Source organism: Ictalurus furcatus, chromosome 2 (assembly GCF_023375685.1).
Source record: "Ictalurus furcatus strain D&B chromosome 2, Billie_1.0, whole genome shotgun sequence".
NCBI classification, from domain to species: Eukaryota; Metazoa; Chordata; class Actinopteri; order Siluriformes; family Ictaluridae; genus Ictalurus; species Ictalurus furcatus.
Genome location: NC_071256.1, coordinates 26,503,972 through 26,527,791, shown reverse-complemented (window position 1 = coordinate 26,527,791; position 23,820 = coordinate 26,503,972). Strand labels below are relative to the sequence as shown.

The 23,820-nt window shown below is 37.3% G+C and overlaps 2 protein-coding genes across 9 annotated transcripts in view; one reads left to right on the top strand and one right to left on the bottom strand.

Moving 5' to 3' along the window:
- The window catches only part of arhgap17b (Rho GTPase activating protein 17b), a 38,126-nt gene extending 26,266 nt beyond the window's left edge, over window positions 1-11,860 (bottom strand). For 4 of the 8 annotated variants that reach the window (XR_008384463.1, XM_053611555.1, XM_053611547.1 and 1 more), the window contains exon 1: window positions 11,291-11,859. Coding sequence is in view for 7 of the 8 variants with exons in the window: in XM_053611555.1 (XP_053467530.1) it covers window positions 11,291-11,343 (53 nt within the window). In the remaining variant the exon portion in view is untranslated. Of the gene's footprint in view, window positions 1-11,290 lie in introns of all 8 variants that reach the window. The other 4 variants (XM_053611526.1, XM_053611537.1, XM_053611587.1 and 1 more) reach the window with 3 other exon arrangements.
- A 4,466-nt stretch (window positions 11,861-16,326) lies between these two features.
- On the top strand, window positions 16,327-23,617 carry LOC128599729 (aquaporin-8-like). Its single transcript, XM_053611650.1, has 5 exons — window positions 16,327-17,494; window positions 17,828-17,954; window positions 18,218-18,432; window positions 22,825-22,959; window positions 23,166-23,617. The coding sequence occupies exons 1-5, from the start codon at window positions 17,211-17,213 to the stop codon at window positions 23,206-23,208; spliced, it is 804 nt and encodes a 267-aa protein (XP_053467625.1). The 5' UTR covers window positions 16,327-17,210; the 3' UTR covers window positions 23,209-23,617.
- The last annotated feature ends 203 nt before the right edge of the window (window positions 23,618-23,820 follow it).

The following is a 23,820-nucleotide window of genomic DNA, read 5'->3' as shown; positions in this document are numbered from 1 at the left end:
TCCTACCCAGAGGAAACCCTTGAAGCAGGGGGAGAACATGCAAACTCTGTGCATGCAGGACTGAGGTGCGAGGTAAACGTGCTAACCACTAAGCCACCAAGCCACATGTAAACTTGCAACTTGCAATTGCAATTTCGTCAATTCAAATAGTCTTCCGAAAAAAAGGCACAAAAACTCCACAAATTGCACTGCAATTTTGAAAACAGGCACAGCAAAATCAAGCATTTTCGCCCACAACAATGACAAAAAACTCCATGAAATCCTGTATGGACACACGACTATACAGTCATGTGAAAAATGAGTACACTTGATATAAATTGTTGTCTTTTTACATATTTGGACAAGCAAACATTTGATCCTCTTTGAAATAGTGCCTATTAATAAAGCTGATACACTATCAAATGACACATAAAATTGACATTTTATAATAATTTTCACCAAAAAAAAAAAACAGATCAGTCACATGGAAAAAGTAAGTACACCCCTACATTTCACACACCTTCAAATCCATAAAATTTGAATCAGGTGTTGAAGACTGGGTGCCAGTGATTATAACCTGTTTAGGGAGTCTTGTTTATATAGTGTCTGGTGTTCCCTTTGTTATTGAGGTGTGTGGTGTCATCATGCCAATATCTAAAGAGTTCTGTAAGGCCTTCAGAAAAAAAAGGTTGTGGATGCCTACGAGTCTGGCAAGGGATTTAAAAAGATCTCCAAATTATTTGAAATACATCATTCCACGATAAGGAAAATCATCTAGAAATGGTGCAGATTTCAAACTACCGCCAGTTAGTCCAGGACTGGCCATCCCAGCAAATTCAGCCCAAGAGCCCAAGTTTACAAGAACCCCAAAATTTCATCACAGGATCTGCTAGTAAGTCTTGCAACTGTTGATGTTAAAGTGCATGCTTCTACAATCAAAAAGAGATTGCACAAATTTGACCTGCATGGGAGGCGTGCCAGGAAAAAGACTTTCCAATGAGAATATAGCCAAAGACCAGGCCTTTTGGAATAATGTTCTCTGGACAGACGAATCAAAGATAGAGTTGTTTGGTCACAGTAACGGCAGACATTTTTGGCGCAGACCAAAGACAGCTTTTCAGGAGAAGCACCTCATACCAACTGTGAAGCACGGTGGTGGAAATGTTATGGTTTGGCGTTGCTTCACTGCCTCAGGGACTGTACAACTTGCATTCATTGATTCAACTATGAATTCTGCATCATATCAAATAGTGCTTGAAGATAATGTGAGGCCCTCTGTCCAAAAGCTGAAGCTGAACCGAAAGTGAATCTTTCTACAGGACAATGATCCTAAGCACAAAGAGAATTGGAGGGTTATGGAATGGCCTAGACAAAACCCGGGTTTGAATCCCATTCAAATGTTGTGAGGGGATTTGAAACTTGCAGCACATGCAAGAAAACCTTCAGACATCTCGCAATTGAAAGAATATTGCATGGAAGAGTGGCCAAAAATTCCAGCAAGCCTGGTGGACAATTATGCAAAAAGCCTACAAGAAGTTATTTCTGCTAAAGGGGGCAATGCTAGCTTCTAAGGCCAATGGTGTACATACTTTTTCCACAGAAGATCATCACATCTATTGATATTTCTGTTGAATAAAGGATTGAAAAAGCTAATTTCCTTGTGGTTTTGTTCAAGTACATCAACTTTGTACTTGATTATTAATAGGCACTGTTTCAAAGATGATCAAATGTTTGTTTGTCCAAATATGTCAAAAAAGCCAACAATTTCCATGGGCTGTACTTGTTTTTTCACATGACTGTAGGTAGGTAATATCACTTTTCTTGATCGTGAAAATTGTACTGCCCAGCCATCTGTAATGTCAATTCACGTCATTCTGAGAAGAGGAAAAAAAAAAAAAAAAACACTCTATGTAGCAAAAAGCAGTTTTGTAGGCGAACAGATTTAAGTGGACGCTTACCATACCTATTTGCTGTTTGCTCGAGGCAGTAACATGGATGCTGTCTTGACTAGGCTATAGGCCATATAGATAGCTTTGGCCTATACCTTTACCAAAAGGTAAAAGTAATACTTCTAATCTGTTAGGAAGTTTATATGTGTTTCAACAAAACCTATTTGTAATTGCTATGAGTTTTAGACATATAAAAGGGAGAGTTGAGACTGGGCAGGAAGTCAAATAATACAGTAAGATTACATATCAGATCATATATATATATATATATATATATATATATATGTGTGTGTGTGTGTGTGTGTGTGTGTGTGTGTGTGTGTGTGTGTGTGTGTGTGAGAGAGAGTAAACTGTCCATCTTATTATACACACATAAAAAACCTCCTTGGCCAGACTGACTACTACTGTGATTATTAATCACTTTGTCTTGCTCACTCTGCAAATGAGTGGATTTCTAAAAAGACTGCGAGATCTACTGGAAGAGGATCCATGCATAGACATTGAAACAAAAAGCCACAAAAGATGAAACTGATAGCCACAAGCTGAACAACAAGAAAAAAAATAATCTACGAGATCCCATTACATAGGCAGAGAGCTTCAGGAGGGAGAGAATTTTTATATTCCCATCAATATTGAATTAGCATTGATTTGGAGTGCAGCAAATGGACGCTATGTAGGCTTTCTTTTAGTCTTCAAGAAGCTTGGGCTAAAGCCCAGCCTACAAACACTCCTGTCAGAGAGTGCACACTCCATGTGTGTATGATTAAACTCAATCAGGAGAAACACACGCATGTTAGCCCGCAGTTCTTACCCACTGCCGTTGCCAAGTATTGCCATGGTAACATTAATGTTTACTCAGTCTGAGGAAACAGTGAAATGAATGGATAAAGAGTGGATAATGGTTTGTGGTCTGGAATGTAATTCAAAATATAAATCAAACCACAAATCTCCAGTGCAATGTATTTTGTTATATAATCATTTCCCTAGATCGCTATTTTGGATAGAAGTCTTCTTTTTTTTTTTCAAATATATAGTCAGTTTTATTTTATTTTATTCCAAATCCAAATTTCACAAGAAAGTTTTGCTAAAAGTGTATGCATAGCATACACACTTCCTCTACCCTCTCATTTTCCAGTCTTTTTGTTCTGTTTGTGGAAAAGGGCTGCATGTTAAATTAGAAACCGCTGTTAGGAAATGATACTTGTCAGTGTGTTGGAATGGGCCCCCTGCTGATAACCAGCCTCCAGTCTGTCAGTTACACACTCTGTAAATGTCAGGTTGATGTGTTTAGATGACGTGCAGAACACCGTAGTAAAATAAGTGTGATCTGTGTGTGATCTGTCCGTGTGTGTGTGTGTGTGTGTGTGTGCAGTGTTTCCCATACACAGGCTCTACTTGGGCGGCTGGCCCAGATAGATTAAGATCCGCCCAGGTAGTTAAAATCCGAATTCCAATTTTTCTTTTCAATCAAGACGTGCAATTGTCAGTTCATAACCAGCAGACCTTCAACCGCCCCCCCCCCCCCCAAAGACAATGCGCATATCAGGCGTGCATGACACAGCGATTCAGCTGATGTGTCAAAATTCAACAAGAAATGAATGCGATAATAAAAGCACCACACTTAGCAGTTTGTGTATTGGATGAATAAAAAAAAGAACGCTTTTTCATATTTTAAGTGTTAAACATTTACACATTATTTTAACTTACGAGGGTACAGTTGGTCTAGCTAGCTAGCCTCGTAGTAATGGTAGCGCTAGCCTCAACACCGAACTGAACACTCAGTGCAAAGTGACGTAGCTCTAACATTATCAATAAGTTAAGACAACAGCTTACTGACGTTAGGTAACGTTATCAAGACCGTACTACTACCAACTTTTGTGTACGTTTTATTTCTCCCGTTCACCGGCTTTCTCTCTACCGCCGCTCGCTCTCTTCATTCGCTGTCTAGCTCGCTCGACCACCGCTGCTCTCTCTCTCTCTCTCTCTCTCTCGCTCCGTGCTGTCAGCTTGCTCTCGCATCTTTTTAAAAACGAGTCAGGAAGCCGACAAGCAGCCTGACTTTACCTTTAACGTCATCAAATGAAGAGAGATGTCCTCCCTTCGTCCTAGTAACATCTTAGCTCAGCTCTGATCAGTGTGATTGCTAAACTCATTTTGTTTATAATTGTAGCGTCCTGTAACAGTTCTGATAACACGCTTATCAATGCACATACCCCTAGACAGGCATTGGACAAAGGTTTTTCCAAGCCAAAGAAAATTAAATGTTCTAGCAAGCAATGCCAACTGTGCAAATAGGCACATTTTAAAATGCATTCCATAATGTATTTATTAAATAAAGCTATTTATTTTGATATGTTCATCAAAAATCAGTCTATGTTTTGTTCTGGAATAGAAAACGTATTTTAAGATGTGGTTATTTATTTCTTAATAGTTATTTATGTTGACATAGATAGTTATTTATGTTTGATTAGTTTATTACTGAACCCACATCATCACACGCCGCGCCAACCACCACCACAAATGAATTCTAAACCTGTGGGAAACACTGGTGTGTGCGCCAAAAAATTATCATTTTTGTCAGTATAAAATTGATCTTAAACTTAAATTGTGTCTCAATTCATTATTAACAGATTTTTTTTATTACTGATATTTAGTGTTAAATGGCCATTAAAAATCCCCCATCTTCAACTTCCTTTACACAGTAATACTCCTTTTTATACTGAAACCTTTCTGACACCAGACATACAAGCTCACTACATAGTGTATATGATGATGGCATTGCAGAACCTACATAGTGCATTATATGCCCACTAGAACATCATTTGAGATTCAACCACAAAAAAAGAGAATTTTGCAGTAAGTTCCTCCTGTTGGAAACGTATTAGTTTTCTAATTCTATTTCAAACGTAACAAATAATTTAAGAGGGACATGAAACATATCATAAATAATTTGCATTTTTTCAGCTCCCTTTTCCGAGGTTACACAGTAATGGTCAAGAAGTAGCTAAGAAGTTTTAGAAATCCTGTGTTTCTATATTTATAAAAGTTGATTTCAACATAGAAATGTGGAATATTTTGTTTAACTGGATGTGTAAATATTATGTCAGTTCTGGTAACAATATTTGTGATTATGAAATATTGTGGAGGAATGAACTTCCAACCTCAATCCAGACCGCAGAATCCGTCACTATATTCAAAAAACAGCTAAAGTCCCACCTCTTCCATGAACACCTAACTAACCCCTAAAATACCAACCCCAACTTATCCTAAAAAAAAAACCCTACTCTGGATCTTACACCTCTACTCTGCGCACTTTGCTTCTCTAGAACTCAATTATAAATCTTGAAAGGTAGCACTACTTGTATTGTTCTCCGCTTGATATGTAGCTTTGCTTGCATTTCCTCATTTGTAAGTCGCTTTGGATAAAAGCGTCTGCTGTATGAATAAATGTAAATGAATAAATGTAATTATCATACACTGTGATAAAATTATTGCATAAATAATTCTTAGCACCTGAACACACTGTATAATATCACAACACGCCAGATTGGAACCATGTTGCACCAGAGATATTTAGAGTTGGGAGGTGATAATGTCATTCACCATGATGACACTGTGCATTACCTCACTGTAAGGACTTGAGAAGTCTGCCTATTTAGACTGATTCCTGGCAAAAGATCAATAATGAGCTCAGGAACTGATCAGTTACCCATCATTTAATTACTGCTTCCACTTATTAAACATAAGCAATAGCTTTTTTGCAAGAGACATCTAATTAACAACACCATATTTATTTAAAGTGATTTCACCTGCTTTATAATTTGAGCAGATTGTTTGGAAACATTTGCTCTGTACAATCTCCAAAACACGATTGGACCTATAATTGGATGAATCAAAACTTGGCACTATGCTCCAGTCTGGGAAGCTGCTCCGCGAATAAAAAAAAATCTCTGATTTACTGTAACAGAGACATGATGATTTTACCAGCGGTCTCTCAAAAACTGCACACACACTACTAGCGTTGTTTTACGGATGTTCTGAGGGAGAAGAAAAGCTGGCCTGACTAAAACTGCCCGTTCAAAACGCTAAACAATGTCTATATTGTTCAGTGTGACTGCAATAACAAACAGACTTTACGTAAGAAATAAAACATGCTGTTATTTTTTTTTGTTAATACAACCAACCACAGGGTTGTGTGATACATGATTTACATAATAGCACATCCCTCTAGAGCACTGGTTCTCAACACGGGGGGTGCGGAGAGATCGGAAGGGGCACAAATTGTTTTCAAGAAAAACACAGACAGGGCATCATTTGGGTTCTCGGTGCATTTTATTGCTTTTCAAGTAGAATGTTCATAAATGAAAAACCCCGCTCATCCTCTGTATTTTCTTTTTGCTGGGGAGAGGCAGAGCTTAGTCTGCCTTTTATCTAACTGTCCATGCAGACCAGTGTTACCAACTTAACGTCTTTTCAGACCCCTTTAGTTTTTTGTTTTTTGTTTTTTTTAAAGCGCCTAACGACACATCTAGTGACTTTTTGGACAAACCTTAGCAACTTTCCAAATGTGGCCAGTACTATCCTGCAAGCGCGAGGTCTTGCTTTCCCGCTGCACTCACACCTCTCTCTACGTATGCTCTGTTCAGTGAGTGTCTGGGAGCCGGAGCAGCACTTCCCTCTGACCACACAGCAGCAGACACAGACGTGAATGTAAAAAGAAGCAAGCGCAGTGTCCCAGTGATTGACTTAACAATGTCATGCATAATGAGGCACGCTCTTCGTCCCAATTTACATCATTCTTATGAGAATGTTTTTAGAATGCAAGAGGAACGTAATGCAACATGTTTTACATGTAAAATAGTCCATGTTGTTACAGCCTAGTTCTCTTGTTCAAAGTAGTTATAGTGTTCAGAAACATTTTATATTATTCATGTTGCATACCTGTCAGTTATATAGTTTTATAAAAGTCATAAAAGTTATGAAAAGGAATTTTTTTAAAAAGTACAAAAACACGAAAGCAAAAAAAATCTGTCTATCTATCCATCTATCTATCAAAACAGATTATAGATTAGGTTATATATAGATTGTTAGTTATATATAGGTTTGATTTAGAATAGATAATCATTATACCTGGTCTCCTCCAATATGGTGGGGGGGTACCACATGATAGGGGAGGCTTGGGGGCTTTAGTTACAAAAGGTTGAGAACCTCTGCTCTAGTGTTTCATTCCTCTCATACAACAGCAATTTGACGAATCTATTTTTTGTTTCTCAAAAAACAACGACATCATACCAGTTCAAACAGGATACTGCAGTTGTGTTTTGTTTTTTTATTATTGCGGCCAAAAATACTTGATTTTGCTGTGACATTTTTCAAACTTAGCGAAGCAACTTGCAGAGTTTTTTGTGAAATGGCAAAATTGCAAATGCACGAATTTTTTTGCACGGTCTCGCAATGATGTTTGTAGGTAAATGAGACATTTTAGCTGTACTCATGTCTGACACACGTGAGTCAAAGAGGACTTGGACTGAATGTGTGATGTGATGACATCACATGATGTGTCTTGCATAAAATCTGCATTCATTTTGAAAAATTGCAAGCTCCCCTGGAAATTTTGGCGTTTGCTTGATTTTGCATTCATTTCTGCTATCAAAAATCTCTGAATCCCATTGGGACTGTCACACTCTTTAGCTGTTTACATTTAAGTTTGGAACCTCAAAGAAACGTTCGATCATGTTATTACTTTTGTTCAGTTGTTCCCTCACTTTCTCCTTAGTTAGTAAGTTAGCAAGGCAAAAATGCAGCATGTTACAGATAAACTACTGTGATATAACATACTATATTACACCTATATTGTAGTCATTCTGTTCTGCCAAAACTATACACTAGTCAGTGATGTGACAGTTTAATACTACGACCTCTATGAAAACTAGCAGGAATTTCATAAGTAGCACAACAAATCAATCAGTATCTTTATTAACTGGATACCACTTGCATAATTTGAAAGAGAGCACTGTTTGTTTTGCACACAGGTGATATAAGGAACCATCTATGTTACTACTGAATCATCACACAGAGGAAAAGGAACTGGAACAACCGTTATACAACATAACACCAGACACCCTTCTTCCTTCCCTCTCCCACAGGTACCTGTGTGTATTTACGTGTTACTGCTCTAAATAGCCACAAGAGAAATGTCAGAGTTCCTTCATGTTATTTATGATAGCCTGGTTCAGCGATTTCCTTAATACGCCCAACCAAATGTCTGCTTTGGAAAATACCAACCAAGTAAACGCACCGTCTCTACACACAGTGAACCTCCTCACCTCACCTTCCTGTTTATGTGGGTTTGACGCAAAAACTGTGGCTACATTTGTTCCATGCTTGTGTCCTGCATGGCATAAACATGATGAAGATTTTCACATCACACTTATTGCTTCATGTTTCATCACAGTTGATGAAACTGATGCTGTATTATAAAAATAATACATTACTAACAATCATTCCTTAGTTAGAGCAACAGTCCATGTTTCTAAAACCGTCATGAACCTCTTGGCAGGTGAACAGAATCATGGGATTGCCTTTTTCCAAATTTCTCTAAAATCAGGAATCTTAAAAAAAAAAAAAAAAAAAACACCACACACCTGTTCTTCTTCTGTTATCTTTAACTCTGGTGAACTTGTGATACAACTATGTTTTTACGGCTATCTTTACAGACTTTACAGCTGTTTATTAGGTTGCATGGGTGGTGATCAGTGTCAATGATATTGTGAGTGTTGAAAGTCACATTTTATTGTATAACAAGCTATTGGTACAGGCCTAGTGGACACCCTTGGAATGGCAGAGCAAGTAGGTACATGTGAAGAGTTATACCAACTTCTATACAGCAGAAGTGGCTCAGTGTATAAGGTTTGGGCTAAAATTGGATTTGAGTCCAATCTTCAATTTTCTGATAGTATCACAGCATCATGAATTCAATACCTTCACTAATAGCTGATTGAATGGTAAAAATCTATTTTTAATCTGTTCCATTCTCCTCCTGGTTATTGGTAAATGGTTTATTTGGTGAAATGGTTTATAGTGATATTATGAAACCATAAATATAGTTTCATAATATCATGTGACATTTCTGCCATATTGCCCACCCCTACTTTAAGTAGGCATGACTGCCAAATGAATAAAAGCACATGGAAAATAAAAAATAAAAAAACAACTGGCAAGCTGAACCATGACAGAACCACAGGGTATTCCTGACTAGTATATTACAGATCGCTGTAGGTTTTCGCTCCTGCATTTTCTAACAACTGATTTATAGAATCCAGCAAAATTTCCCAGGCAGGTTTAAAATATTTAATTGCAAAAGAGACTTACTGAGTATAATAAATGGAACAATGCCTCAGCCATCAGACAAAATGAAACAGGATCTATGCTATAGCTTTAGGGAAGGCCCTATGGAGTCCTCAAAATGGGACCAATACAAGGGTTTCAACTATGCAGTGTTTCCATCAACATGAAAAGTCCTCATAAACAATCGAACGCCATTTTTCTAATCTGTATTATATTATCCTGAATTTATGATGGTGATACTTCCAACAAGCATATGCTACACTTCCACACGCCCCAATAAAAACAATGGAATTTATGGTAGGGACCAAGTGGAAAAAGAAATCAATTTTATCCCCTTTGCAGGAACACAAATGGATCCGCACGCAATATGACAAGTAGAAATCTGTCAATATAAAATTTGTACCGCTTTAATTTAGAATGTTCTGCAACATATGTCTAAAGCTGGCTTAAAATTTGACCAGAATCTTTAATAATAAAAAAAAAAAAATGTATGAATTAAAAAACACAGCTGTTCTTATGCTGCCTTCTGAATAGAATAATTCTTATCAACAACATTAAACATTGACAATCCATCCATCTTCTATACTGCTTATCCTTCAGGGTCGCAGGAAACCTGGAGCCTATCCCAGGGAGCATCAGGCACAAGGTGGGGAACACCCTTGACAGGGTGTCAATCCATCGCAGGGCATAATCACATACACATTCACACACCCATTCATAAACTATGGATACTTTGGACATGCCAATCAACTACCATGCATGTCTTTGGACTGGGGGAGGAAACCCCCGGGGAGAACATGCAAACTACACACACACAGGGCAACCCTGACGGTGTGAGGCGAAATGATAATCACAACGAAAATCATTATATCTATCTATCTACATATCTCTCTCACACACACTTACTCACTCACTCACATATACATACTAATATATGTGTGTATATATATATATATATATATATATATATATATATATATATATATATATATATATACATACATACATACACACACACACATTATATAGATAGATAGACAGATAGAGATAGAAATATGATTAATCCTTAATACATACTATTAATGCTCAATGTTGTACTATTTGCAGAATGTAACAAGAATCAGGTCTGAGGAATCAGACAATTGATTACACTATACATTAGATGTATACCTACATTACACTATACAGACAGCAGTATGACAATATATTGATATTGCCATATATTATTTAACATCCTGAAACACTTTTCAGAGTATTGTCAGGTTCCTGGATCATTTCTCACCCCTGGTACTCACAGTAACAAGTAACTGGGGTGGGGTTTTGTTTATTTGTACCAACTGTTTTATTTGTCATCCTTTTTACTTTTTTTTAATAAAAAGAAAAATCTCTGCACTTCTATACTTTTAATATTATGGCTTACTTTGATAGCAAAACTCAGTTTCATAACATCTATTGCATACCCTGAAGATGTCCTTAAGTATCATGCTTTGATATTTTTGCCATATTGCACACACATACCACACAGTATTTTACAGTGTAGTTTGTACTGCATTGTTTTTGTTTGGTTGACTCATTATATGTACATGTTATATCATTTGTCAGTCTACTTTCCTCCAGCTCAACTTAAGTTTGGCCTACACCACCACACAGCAGGCCTGCACTGGAATGCTACAGAAACTGGTTGTAACACAACTTTGGTTAAAGCTAACAGGGTCCACACACACACACACACACACACATACACACCTATTAAATATACCGGGGTGTATTATAGTTATTAACTTGACAAAATGTGCGCACTTTTCTCCTTTACACACTGAAGGTAAAATACAAATCAGAATAAAGTATTTTGAGGTGAGTTGTAGAAAGCCCTCTCAGGGGCGTTTCTGCTGTTCTGAACTTGGACACATTGTGACACTCCCAGCCCAACGTGTGCTAAGCGTTAAAGCACTCCCTTTAAAGAATATTCAGTGTGGAGGGGGAAAAAAATAGTAACGTGGTGAAAATACACTAACCTTCCAACCGTCTGGTTGGCGAGCTGTTTCATACGATTAAACTGCTTCTTCATCTCGACGCCTTGATGTTCAACTTTCAGAAGTTGCGAGGCCCGGTGTGTGTGTGTGTGTGTGTGTGTGTGTGTGTATATATATATGTATGTGTGTGTGTGTGTGTGTGTGTGTGTGTGTGAGAGAGAAGTCGCCTCGTCACTCAGCTCCGCTCCGCACGCGCGCAGCCATCTCGGCTAGCTTCAACCCGCACTGCTCTCCTCCTCGCTCATTCCCCGCTGCCTTTTTTCCTCAAATGTGAGGCTGTGTGAGACTTAAAAGTTGTCCGCGTCGTTGTTCAGAACTACCTTACTTTTTCCGCCTTCGGCCCTCTGAGCTCAGCGTTTGAACAGCGGTGTGTGAGGAAGTAGGAAGTGTTTCTCACTTCCCTACCGCTGGAGCTTACAGCAGCACCGCGAGACACGCACTGACATCCGACACCGTTTCCAGTGTGTGGCCTCGTCCGCCTCTAGCACTCATTCATCACCATACTAACATACTCAACAGTATGCTAAAAGAGTACACTAGTTCACCTACAACTGCAGTCAGTCTAGACTCTAGACTGTCCAAAGTCTGAATACTACCAAAAGGGGCGTGGTTTACTTAACACACACACAAAAAAATAAAAAACTTGTTTAGTGCAGTATTGAATTCTATCATAGACCTCGACTTCAAATATTTCTCTGGCTGAATCATAAATTGCACTCTACTTCCTATATAAGGTCAGGGTTTCTCAAACTTGTTGCAACCAGACAGGCATCCTTATAAAAGAATTATCCTGGAGCATAATCCAACTATTCATTCTTTAAATTCTGTACAATAAAGCATTTGGCCATTTGTTAAAGCCATAGAGTTTTTATTTCTGAGTTTTCCACCAACAGAACCCATTAGATCTGACTTGGTATTATTTATAGTCCTGTTTGGTTTTTTGAGACATTAAGGCTTGGATTAAACCCATTCGTTTCAAGTTACCAGACAAACAGGCGAATAACTTTTTTTTTCTTTTTTCAATCATGGACACCACTTTGAGAGCCACCAACATAGGAAGTGAAATAATGGTTGTGCACTCAATGTAGATCTCAAGCCAAATGGGTTTCAGCCAACCATTTTGTGGTTTTGTGAAAGCTGAGCAAATCTGAATAGCCCATGTGCCATTGTGTGAGATTTTTCTTCCTCGCAATTGTTCTAAAACTGCAAACGCTAATAAAACCACTAAATCTGTAGTTCTGGAGAATACCCTGCATATCTGGTATTTCCCCCAGTCGCCTTTTCCAAAGCAATAACTGGTTTTATTAGTGCAGTTAAATGCTGATAAACAAAAACGAAGAACATGTCAAACAGCACTTCAGTTAACAGCTATACCGTTTTAATTTCATTTCCATCTTCAGTGATTTTTAGGCTACACTGGTAATGACAAATGAATAAATCAGTGAAATGACTGTATGAGAAAAAAGTTCAATCTTTGTATCATATTACATTCATTAAAACACATCCAACTGTTAAAATGCACTCAATGTGGATGAAGTGATAACTCTACTGAACACACCAAATGCAGTCAATGAGGGTGTGTTAAAGCAGGAATTTATTAAAATGTCCAAGACAGTGCTACTCTACGACAAGTGTTTGGAAGCACAGCGTTCAACCAGAGATCTTTCATCTTATCCAAAATGGTTGGTGTAGTTTCAGGTTTTCATTCCAACCAAACCAGAGACACGGTTGCTTCAGATGACTATTAGGCATGTCTCCTATTTGACTGGAATTAAAACCTGCAGTCACACTGATTTGATATGGATAAGATTTCCCCAGTGGCTAATACATCTGATTCAACTGAGGAATTATCAAACACTTGTTGTGCAGGGTCATGGAATCCCAAGACTACTGCAGTAACATGCTCTTGCTCTACTTGCACAACATAAGTAGCTTTGCAGAAGTGGAGAGGAAAATAACAAAGAACAAGGGCTACAGTCTCTTAGGTTTCTGTTTCAGCATAGTGTGAGATGTGAAATTGTGCTTTATCTGTGTAATTTATATGAACATTCTCATGCTCTTTCCCCATAAAGCTTTGAGATACCATTTTAGCATAGCGTAAGTCATTTTGTCTTTTTTTTTTTAAGCTTTGTTTATAAGGTCATTGTCTATGTAATTAAATCTTCCCAAAAAGTGCTGCTTACAGTGACACTTCCTGATTTATACAGTGTATTCTTTCTATCTTCAACCCATATTCATTGTGTAGGCCAGTGCTTCTCAAAGTGGGGTTTGGGCTTGCCCAGGGGACCATGATTTTTTAATTTTGTTACAGAAGTGAATTTCACAACTCACAATTACCAAAGTTGTATTTATTACTGAGTTCTATTATTGAGTTCTTGTAGTTATTAGTCTATTTGACTGCTCATTTGAATTAAATTATAATATATAATATAATAAATTATTGTTATTATTATTATTATTATTATTATTATTATATAATATAATATAATATAATAAATTATAAATAATGTCAACTGCAATCTAATATCGGTGAAAAAGTCAGAAATAAAAAAAAGCTTGAGGTAACTAATAGATAGTCATAATATTATTGTAAACATTTGAATAATGAGCCTAATATTTCAGTGGTTCATAAAATAAATCTGTACTGAGGGGGCCCAGGACATTTTTACAGCTAAACAGGTCCATGGCTAATGTGTATGTGATTGTGCCCTGCGATGGATTGGCACCCTGTGCAGGGTGTACCCCGCCTTGTGCCCAATGCTCCCTGGGAAAGGCTCCAGGTTCCCCGTGACCCTGAAGGAAGGATAAGCTGTATAGAAGATGGATGGATGGATGGAGGTCCATGGCTGCAAAAAAAAAAAAAGTCGATCATAAAGGCGACTATAAAAAAATGTGGTCTGCTCCCACCTGGTGGTCAAGATTGGTCATAATGATTTGTAAGAAAAGTCGCGCGGAATTTTACAGTACAGTATATTACACTTAGGAGAACACACACTTTATAAAGTTGCTTTGCTGTGTTATATTTGGAAAAGCTTAGAAGTTATTAGTATTTTCAATAACACACACATTTACTTAAAAATGAACATATTGTATTGGTGCTATATTTCCTAAACTTTTAGGCCATCCTGAGTTAAGCAGAATACCCTTGAATGAATTGTAGTCATCAGTTAATGCCAAATTGGTAGGAAAGACTAGGTGGGTACCAATACTAAAATTCATATCCCTATCATGATTTATTATGATTACTATAGTTAAAAAAAAATACAAGCAGAGTGATAATATTTTGACATGTCCATGATAGCAATATTGTGCATATGGAATGCCACAGTATGCAGTATAGCTGATTATAGGCACATGTCTAAGAAAGACCTATTCTTTTGATCCAGAAATCCAGAAAATACTGTATATCTCCCTCAACGATTTGCTCTGCAAATTTATCTGTGAAAAATAACAGGGGTCTGTGCCTTTTCAAACTGCGGGGGGAAAAAATGCAATTCAAAGTTATTTCTCATTGTGCTGTGATAGACAGAGAGTTATTGGAAAGTTACGATACAGACGATAACATCTCAGTGGAAATCCAATCTGCAAATATGAAAATACAGATTCAGTCATATTTTCTATTCATCAAGCATAATAAGCCATATCTACTACGATTTATTCAGTAAATACAGTGCAAAAAGTCAAATATTTCCAAACGCATGACCAATAAAAAAAAACCAACTATACATCCACTAGTTTGTTTATTCAAGATTAATACATAATATGAATTGATGTTGCAACAAATGACATATCAGTGTAAGATAAGTGTTAAATATTGTAATTGTATCTGAGATCTGATGATAACAAATGGTCAAAGTCTCACAAAAGTACACACAATGAAACTTCTATTATTTCAGAAATCAGAAAGCAAGAAATTTTTTTTTGCAGTAAGGAGCACAGCATTAACACGGTTAAAAACTGTTTAATAAGCATGCTTGTGACAAGCTTTCTGAATCAAATAATAATAATAATAATGAAGAAGAAGAAGAAGAAGAAGAAGAAGAAGAAGAAGAGGAAGAAGAAGAAGAAGATGATGATGAGGAAAAATGGTGCAAGCATCTTTTATTTTTGGAAATTGTTTTTACTGCTCACTAATTCACTTTCATCCATTATCATTACCACCATCATGTCTGATTGATAAATAAATGCAGCAATAATGCCTGCCAAACAGTAAAATAAAAATAAAGTTTACTTCGTATTTAATTTTTAAGGTTTTAGCAATTCTTCAAAATTAAAGCAAAAAACTAATGCCACTGGCTGCATTTACATGCACATCAACATTCCAATATTAATCAAAATTTGGCAATATTCTAATTAGCACTCATTTAAACACCAGTTGCCCGATTCCGATTAAGACAATATTCTGATTCCCCAAATTCTTGTTCCCACCCCTGGAATATGCCTGTTTTAATCGGAAATTTCTTGCATGTAAACACCTTATTCAGAAAATCCACTGAAAGGAGATATATGCATGCTCAGTCTGCAGAAGTCTGCAGATACTTAGCTGTATGCTAGGTATTTAGGAATGGCAACTCAGGCATACTTATAACAACCCTGTATACAGGAATATTCTGATGCCTGTACGCATATAAACATCGTATTCAGAATATGGCTGCAACTTGAATATAGACCTTAAACGGAATACATGTAAATGTAGCTTTGTTGCTTAATGCCATACTATTTGCAGAATGTAACAATAATCAGGTCTGAGGAATCAGTAAGGAAGCAGACAATTAATTACACTATACATTAGATGTATACATACATTACACTATACAGACAGCAGTATGATAATATATTGATATTGCCATATATTATTTAACATCCTGAAACACTTTTCAGAGTATTGTCAGGTTCCTGGATCATTTCTCACCCCTGGTACTCACAGTAACTGGGGTGGGGTTTTGTTTATTTGTACCAACTGTTTTAATTTTCGTCCTTTTCACTTGTTTCCATTTCCATTTACACTTTTTAATTGTTATGCTTCAACATACATGATGAGATGTATTCAGTAATGGTTTATTAATGTGCCATCTCTGGCACTAACTTCTTATTTATCATTTTATTACTGCCGGTAGTCATTAACTTGCAACCAATATTTCTTGTATGCCCATATTTCTTTCAGGCATAGATGATTAATTTATATTTTTCTGGCAGATATACCTTCAGTTCAGTTGGTAGAAGTTTAGTTAATGTGGAGATTTCAGCATCAGTTTCAGCTTTTCAAAATGAAAACAAACCAACTTGATGATGAAAGAAGTTTAAAATAGATAAGGTAACTCAGAATTTAATCATCTAAATCATTTCAGAAATATCTGATTCTATCTATTGATAAATGTAATGATGTGATAAGAATAATTGAAGAACTTTTTTGTCTAAGAATGAATTTCTCTCTTAGAGTACTACAGTTTTTGACTGATACATATGCAGTTCAGGCACTAATTTTTTGATGCCAGTGGAGCTCAGTTTTAGTTTCATCATGCTGCTATGTCACATGGTGTAGTGCTGATTGTCACAACTCTTTTATAGCTGGCACATATTGCTGGTTGGCTTTCATCCTAAAATGCCTGACCTAACTGTAATGTACTCACTTCAAAGTGAAAGCTCTATTCATGCATCATTTTATTTCCATTGTAATACCCATGTGACATACTTTTACAAATGTTCGTTGTACTCTATAGCCTTGGAATTATCCAGAACTTTTGGTACAAACCAATTAGCATAAAAGTCAGTATTAGTGGGTTCTACCACATCCCACTTTGTACCTCCCTCCCTTCTTCTCTCCTCCTCCTTTCGTACATGTTTATCAGACCAGGATTGCCCTATTTAACTGTACTGCCAGCTCCATCCATCAACAGTCAGTATGAGCACGCGCCAATCAAAAACCAACTCAGACACAGACATGTGTAACTCAGTTAGTGTGTTCGACATAGAACCAGAGGAGGACGAGACCGTAATCCACCGCTTGGTCAGTGTGTTTCAGCCTTATATCCAGCCCTGTATAGCTGAACTGGTGGGATCGACGCTTTTCATCTTCACTGGCTGCATGTCCGTCATAGAGAATCCGCAGGACACTGGGAGTCTGCAGCCAGCTCTAGCACATGGCCTAGCACTCAGCATCGTCATAGCACTGTTTGGAGAGATCAGGTATTCACATGGGTGCAATGACTTGATGTTTTTCCTGTGTGAGGTGTTGCAAGATCAAGAGCTTGTTTAGTAGTGAATTTAGAATTGGAATTTACACTATTTACTTTTTTTTTCAGATTTATTTATGGGTTATTTGATCCTGTTTCTAGGCAATTCTAAAACAAAATCTATGCACTTTTTGTGTGCACTGAGTGCAAAACAAATTTGTTGCATACATTGTTCTTAAAGGCATTTTTCAGTAAAACAGAGTATACTGTTAACCTGCTATAACTGAAGATTTAAAACTGTGTCAGAAATTCAGCTACATGCATTAACACAAAGTTCTTCCTGCAGTGGAGGTCATTTCAACCCCGCTGTCTCTGTGTCTGTTTACCTGATCGGGGGTCTTAATGTCATCTTACTGATACCATATATTCTGGCGCAACTGTGTGGTGGACTCATTGGTGCAGGTCTGGCTAAAGTAAGTCAGATATTATTCACTGAGCTTGAATGTTAAAAATCTGTTGAAAATCCAGTGTATCTCCATGCACTGGACTTATCTTAGAACAACTCCACTTATCTGTATTTGTTCGTTTCATACACGCGCACTGTTTGACGTTATCAGGAATACAGGAAACTGAGTGGAGTTGCAAAGATTTTATAAGAAATAATCACAATGACTCAAATGTACATGTTTGTGTGTATGTATATATTACAGATGTAATATTCTCTTCTGTTCCTTAGAGTATCTCACTACCACATAATTACTACAATGCATCTGGTGGTGCATTTAACACAGTCCAAGAGCGAGCTCAGATTGAGCCTGCTGTTATAGCTGAGATAGTAATGACGCTGTTCCTGACCATGTCAGTGTGTATGGGGGCAGTGAATGGCAAGACACGTACCCTACTAGCTCCATTCTGTATTGGACTGACAGTTGCGGCTGATGTCTTAGCAGGGTGAGTATAGCATAATAACACACACGCACACTGAACTATTATTAATAATAAACCTTCAGATAACATCAAAACAGATGTTCCTCAGATTTCTGAGCTCTGTCAAATGCAGTCCCCTTCTGGACTTTTTTAATCCGGTACCTTCAAGGCTCCTCTACCTGTATAGACAGTTTCACCATAACATGCCTCCAGCTACACCTCTGTATTTCTTGTATACTATTATTTGACTATCTGAGGGTTTATTACCTAACCTAATATTATCCTACATGGTGTATTTAATATACATAAAAGAATGACATTTAGAAGTCAGGGAATTAAAAGTGAGTTGTGCTTGGAGTCAGGACACAATTCGGACTCACCTTGTCGGATATTTGTTTTAGTGTCAGTTCCTCTTGGCAGCTCTGATATCTCCTCTGACCTACACGTCTGTTGATAGCTCAGGCATAGTTTTCAGTGGTTGGAACATATGACTCAAAGCATAACTATGAAAGAATGAGGGGATGCCATAATGTTTTATACAGCAGAGTAAACCCCTTAGAGAGAGCTGCTAAATTTTTGCCAAAACTTACGTAGTAATTTGCTGCTAATGTACCATAAATTAACCTCAGCTTGCATTCTTTTTAAGTGGTTTTCCGTTCTAATTTTGTTTTTATTATAGTTTTACAACAATAGGAGAATTTTGCTCTAGCATGCCACATTCTGCCACATCTTACACAAATCTCTTTCATTAGCCAAAATATCTATACTTATGAGTATTTGGCATGTCAGTTGTGTAGACTCTTAGAAAAAAAGTGTGGAACACTGGAAATATGGAACCCTTAAGGGTTTTTCGATTGTCACTGTATGCAGAACCTTATAACAGCGACCCTATTTACACGTGGCCGTTTCATGCATCTCGTACCCGTATTGTATCCTTAACTACGTGTGTTTAAAATTGAGTCTCTGGTCAGCTAGACCCGTGTTTCCATTTCTACCAACTTCCAGTTTTCCTCCTTTTGTATGAATTCAGGTATTGCTCCATCCAAAAACACATTATCTTAATTTTTTTTAAATTAAAAAAATTATAGTTTTTCTAACTTTTTAATGACACCAAGTTCAGCCTTCACAGGCTCACATGTCACCTATTGGTGTTTGTTGCTGTTGTTGTTGTTGTTGTTGTTGTTGTTGTTGTCAAACGTGGCTTGGGGAGATAGAGGCATTTACCCTTGTATGATATAAAATGCATTTAAAATACATCTAGATCACCTCCTGAACTGTCTTGGGTTAAGTGCATCTAGAGTAATTTCATTTTTATGTGGATAATCACTATCCTGAAGATCAAGATGCATGACATGACCAAGTTTAAATGGGGTTAAAGTATTTTCCTATCACACTTTAAGGAACTAAGAGCCTTTAACTATACAAAGAACCCCCTGAAGAACCATTAAGATGAAGCCTTTTAATAATTAATGGAGTAAAAAAAGACTATTCAGACATTCACAAATGACTAAGTAGCTCCCTCCTGTCCAAAAAGCTGTTGAACCCATTAGACTTACAGTGAACTGTGACACTTTCTCGTTATTTCTCACATCATCAACACACATACACACAGCAAGTGAGCAGTCAAGGCATAGTTACAGCACCTTCACAGGACATCCCTAAGTGGATGGGACCTTCAAGGGACCTGGACTAGAAAATGTGAGACAAGACTGTTCCATGCAATTATGTCCTATCCATTTAGCTTGCATTGTTATTATTATTTTAAAAATATTTCTAATTTGACATTTCTTGATTAAATCAATTCAGTGTTCAAATCAATTAAATACATTTTATATGAACAGAGCATTTTCACAAAGCAGCTTTACAGAAAAGTTGATGTAGATCAACATTTGATTTGGTGGTACATCAGTGTTTAAAACAATGGACATCTGATCAGAAGGTCATGAGTTTGTGAATTCAAATCCCAGTGAGTTCAGATCCCAAGCCCTCGAGCAATAGTAAAAAAAAACCTTGAGAGGAATCAGACTCAAAAGAAAACCCATTCTCTTCTGAGTGTGATTATGTATCAGTACTCTTCTACAACTGCATATATTCAAATCAAACAGTATTAAGTGTATGGAAAGGATGTTCAATATGATCAGATTGTGAAGAAGAGTCCTAGGACAGTCCCAGGACAGTCATTATGATAGCAGCAGCAGTTCTTAGGTACAAATCTACAGTATCCAGGTGCAATTATCCACTGAAGTAAGAGTGAGTGTCTGTTTCTGGGAAGTGCAAAGCAACACAAGGTGAGTCACAAGTGCAGAAAGTTCTAAGTAGTAGTATGAGGATAATTCAGGCAGGACCAGAGAGCGAGTAGAGTCACAGCAGTAGAGGTGTGTCAGGATCAGGTACTGACATCACATCAGGAAAGTGAGCAAATAGAGTTTAGGTATCAGGAGAGTAGGTATGATCTAATCTTACACTGGTTTAAAAGAGTGTACTTTGTGAACAGTATATGTGAGTGATTGTGTAAAACCTTTGGGAAAACGAAGTTCATTTGATGTCATCATTTACAAGAGATGGGACTGGAGCTAGTTCACGTTCCTGTTCACACTCTGCCTCCAAAACTTTATGTATGCCTATTTTGAAATAAGCATTAAGCATCTACCTACAAACAGCAAAAGCAACTGAAGAAACTGGACATGTTTTTTTTTTACAGTCTGATAGTGTATGATTGTGGCTTACAGTATCATTTTTTTCTTGAAACATAGCAGACCTGGTGACAGAATGACATCATAAAATATATAAAAGTACAGCAATCTTATCAGTAGTGGAGGTAATAATGTCATGATTATTTATATGAACATTTTATATACTCCCGTTTTATTGCTGTATGTTTCCTATTGTTTGTCTCGAGTTTAATCCTGTGCTCGGTTTACTGTGTGCCCCGTTCATGTTTTTTACGATCTCTGCATGTCCGCATGGGTTTCCTTTGAGTTCACTGGTTTCCTGCCACTCCCACAAACATACATGTAGGTGGATTGGCTATGATAAATTTCCCCAAGGTGTAAATGAGTGTGTCCATGATGCCCTGTGAAGGACTGGTCTCCCATCCAGGGTGAATTTTCCACCTCACTCCCAGCGTTCCCGTGATAAGCTTAAATCCACCACAGTCCTGACCAGGATAAAGCGCTTACTGAAGATGAATGACTGAATGTTATCTATTTACATTATTTGCCTAAATTTTACTTAAATATGTATACTTCACATCTTATTAACAACCAAGTAGTAGATGGGCAGCTTTCCAGTTCGCATTGTTCCACATATCAGTTGTCTCAAAGAACAAATTCTTCTCAAGATAAACTTACAGTAAAGTGTGCAGAGGCGCATTTCAACATCTGGAGCTACAGCAGCTGCACTTGCTTCAGCCAGAACAAATGCTTACAGCTGAAAGTATCCAAGTCCTTAAGCACACATTAGGATCAGAGCTTTATACTTTGGTTATATGCAACTATGTGCTTTATAGTTACCTAAAATCTTCTTATTTTGTTCCTTCTTATTCTGTTCCTCAGCCTTTAAATTAGCAAAATAAAATATTTTTGCTTGAATGATCAAATTTAGAATAATTGCATTTTACAGTTTTGAAAAGAAAGTACTTTTCTATAGAGCAGTGTGAAGCTATATTGCCTCCTGGTATTATTTCAAATGCCCAACAAAGAATATTAGTTGAGCTCAGGCAAATGTGAGGGAGCTCAGCTTTCTTGTGATGTGGGAATGAGCACCGCACTGCCACCTGAAAAAATACTCCCACTCACACAGACTTCATACATTCACTGTGGCAACTGTGTTTTCATCCTGCCAAGCTTGTATCACATCATGTATCACAAAACCCTTCATATTAATTATCATTGGTCATGTGGTTAAACTCTCCCAAGATACACAGTAACCAAATTACCCACAGCCCAATAGCGCCAGCTCACACTGTCTGATTCGTTGGTATGCACCCACATTTCATTTTTATTTCTTCATTGGCCAATACAAACTGAATTTAAATATATTGTCATACAGTAGCTGCAAATATTACTTACCTCAGTGTCCTACCTGCTCTTCACTAAATTTGCTAATGAGAACATTAGCTGATACAGAACAGATCTATACAAAAATTTAATTTATTTGGGGGATTTTTTGCCATTCTGGGATGTACAGCACTAACTAATATGACTGTTTTCAGCTGTCTAAAATATGTCACCAATAAACAACATGAAATGGTACTGGAGATATGGAAAAGAAATCAGACCCCCTCTAGTAAAAGTGAAAACTTGAAGCTGCATGTAACTATGAAGATAACTGTGACATAACATTTGATGACAGCCTGTACTATGGGCTAATATGATCTAATGTGCTGTACTGATAGTGCACATTTCTGCAATTTAGAGGAGCAGTCTCTGGAGCATGCATGAACCCAGCACGTGCTTTCGGACCAGCAGCAGTGGCAAATTACTGGACATATCACTGGATCTACTGGGTCGGGCCCATGGCTGGTGCACTACTCACTGCTACTCTTATTAGGTAAATATGCAGCTAGGAATATTAAATAGTGAAGAATATAACTCTAAAGGACACAAATATATATATCTATATATATATATATATATATATATATATATATATATATATATGTGTGTGTGTGTGTGTGTGTGTGTGTGTGTGTGTGTGTGTGTGTGTGTGTGTGTGTGTGTGTGTGTTTATATTGCATGTTGCTTTGTTTTTTCCAGGTTGATGCTGGGTGACAAGACGATTAGAGTGATACTGAAGTAACTTCACAAAGCTGGAAAAAAGTCACAGACAAAAAGTCAATGTAAAATATATCAATAGTACTGCCATTTCTGATTGTCATTTCTGAATGATTAATCATTCATTTAAATGTTGCTACTGCATAATAGTACAAAATAGTACATAATGTAGTCAATAGTATAAAATCTAATACAGTAGAATACAGTCAAAAGGTATTTGTATATCTAAATAGGGGGCAGTGGTGGCTTAGCGGTTGAGGCTCTAGGTTGCTGATCGGACGGTCGGAGGTTCGGGCCCCAGCACTGCCAAACTGCCACTGTTGGGCCCTTGAGCAAGGCCCTTGACCCTTTCTGCTCCAGGGGCGCTGTATCATGGCTGACCCTGCGCTCCGACCCCAGCTTCCTGACAGGCTGGGGTATGCAGAGAAAACCATTTCACTGTGCTCTACTGTATATGTGACCAATAAAGACATCATTATCATTAAATATACAAAATACAGTATTTGTGGAATATATAATGTTTTCATTTATGTTGCGTAAGTTTTTTAATACTTTAAACATTTTCTTGAAAATATCAAATGAAAAACAAAACATAATGAGTATCAAAGCAGACATCTTCAAATCTCTTCAAAATAGT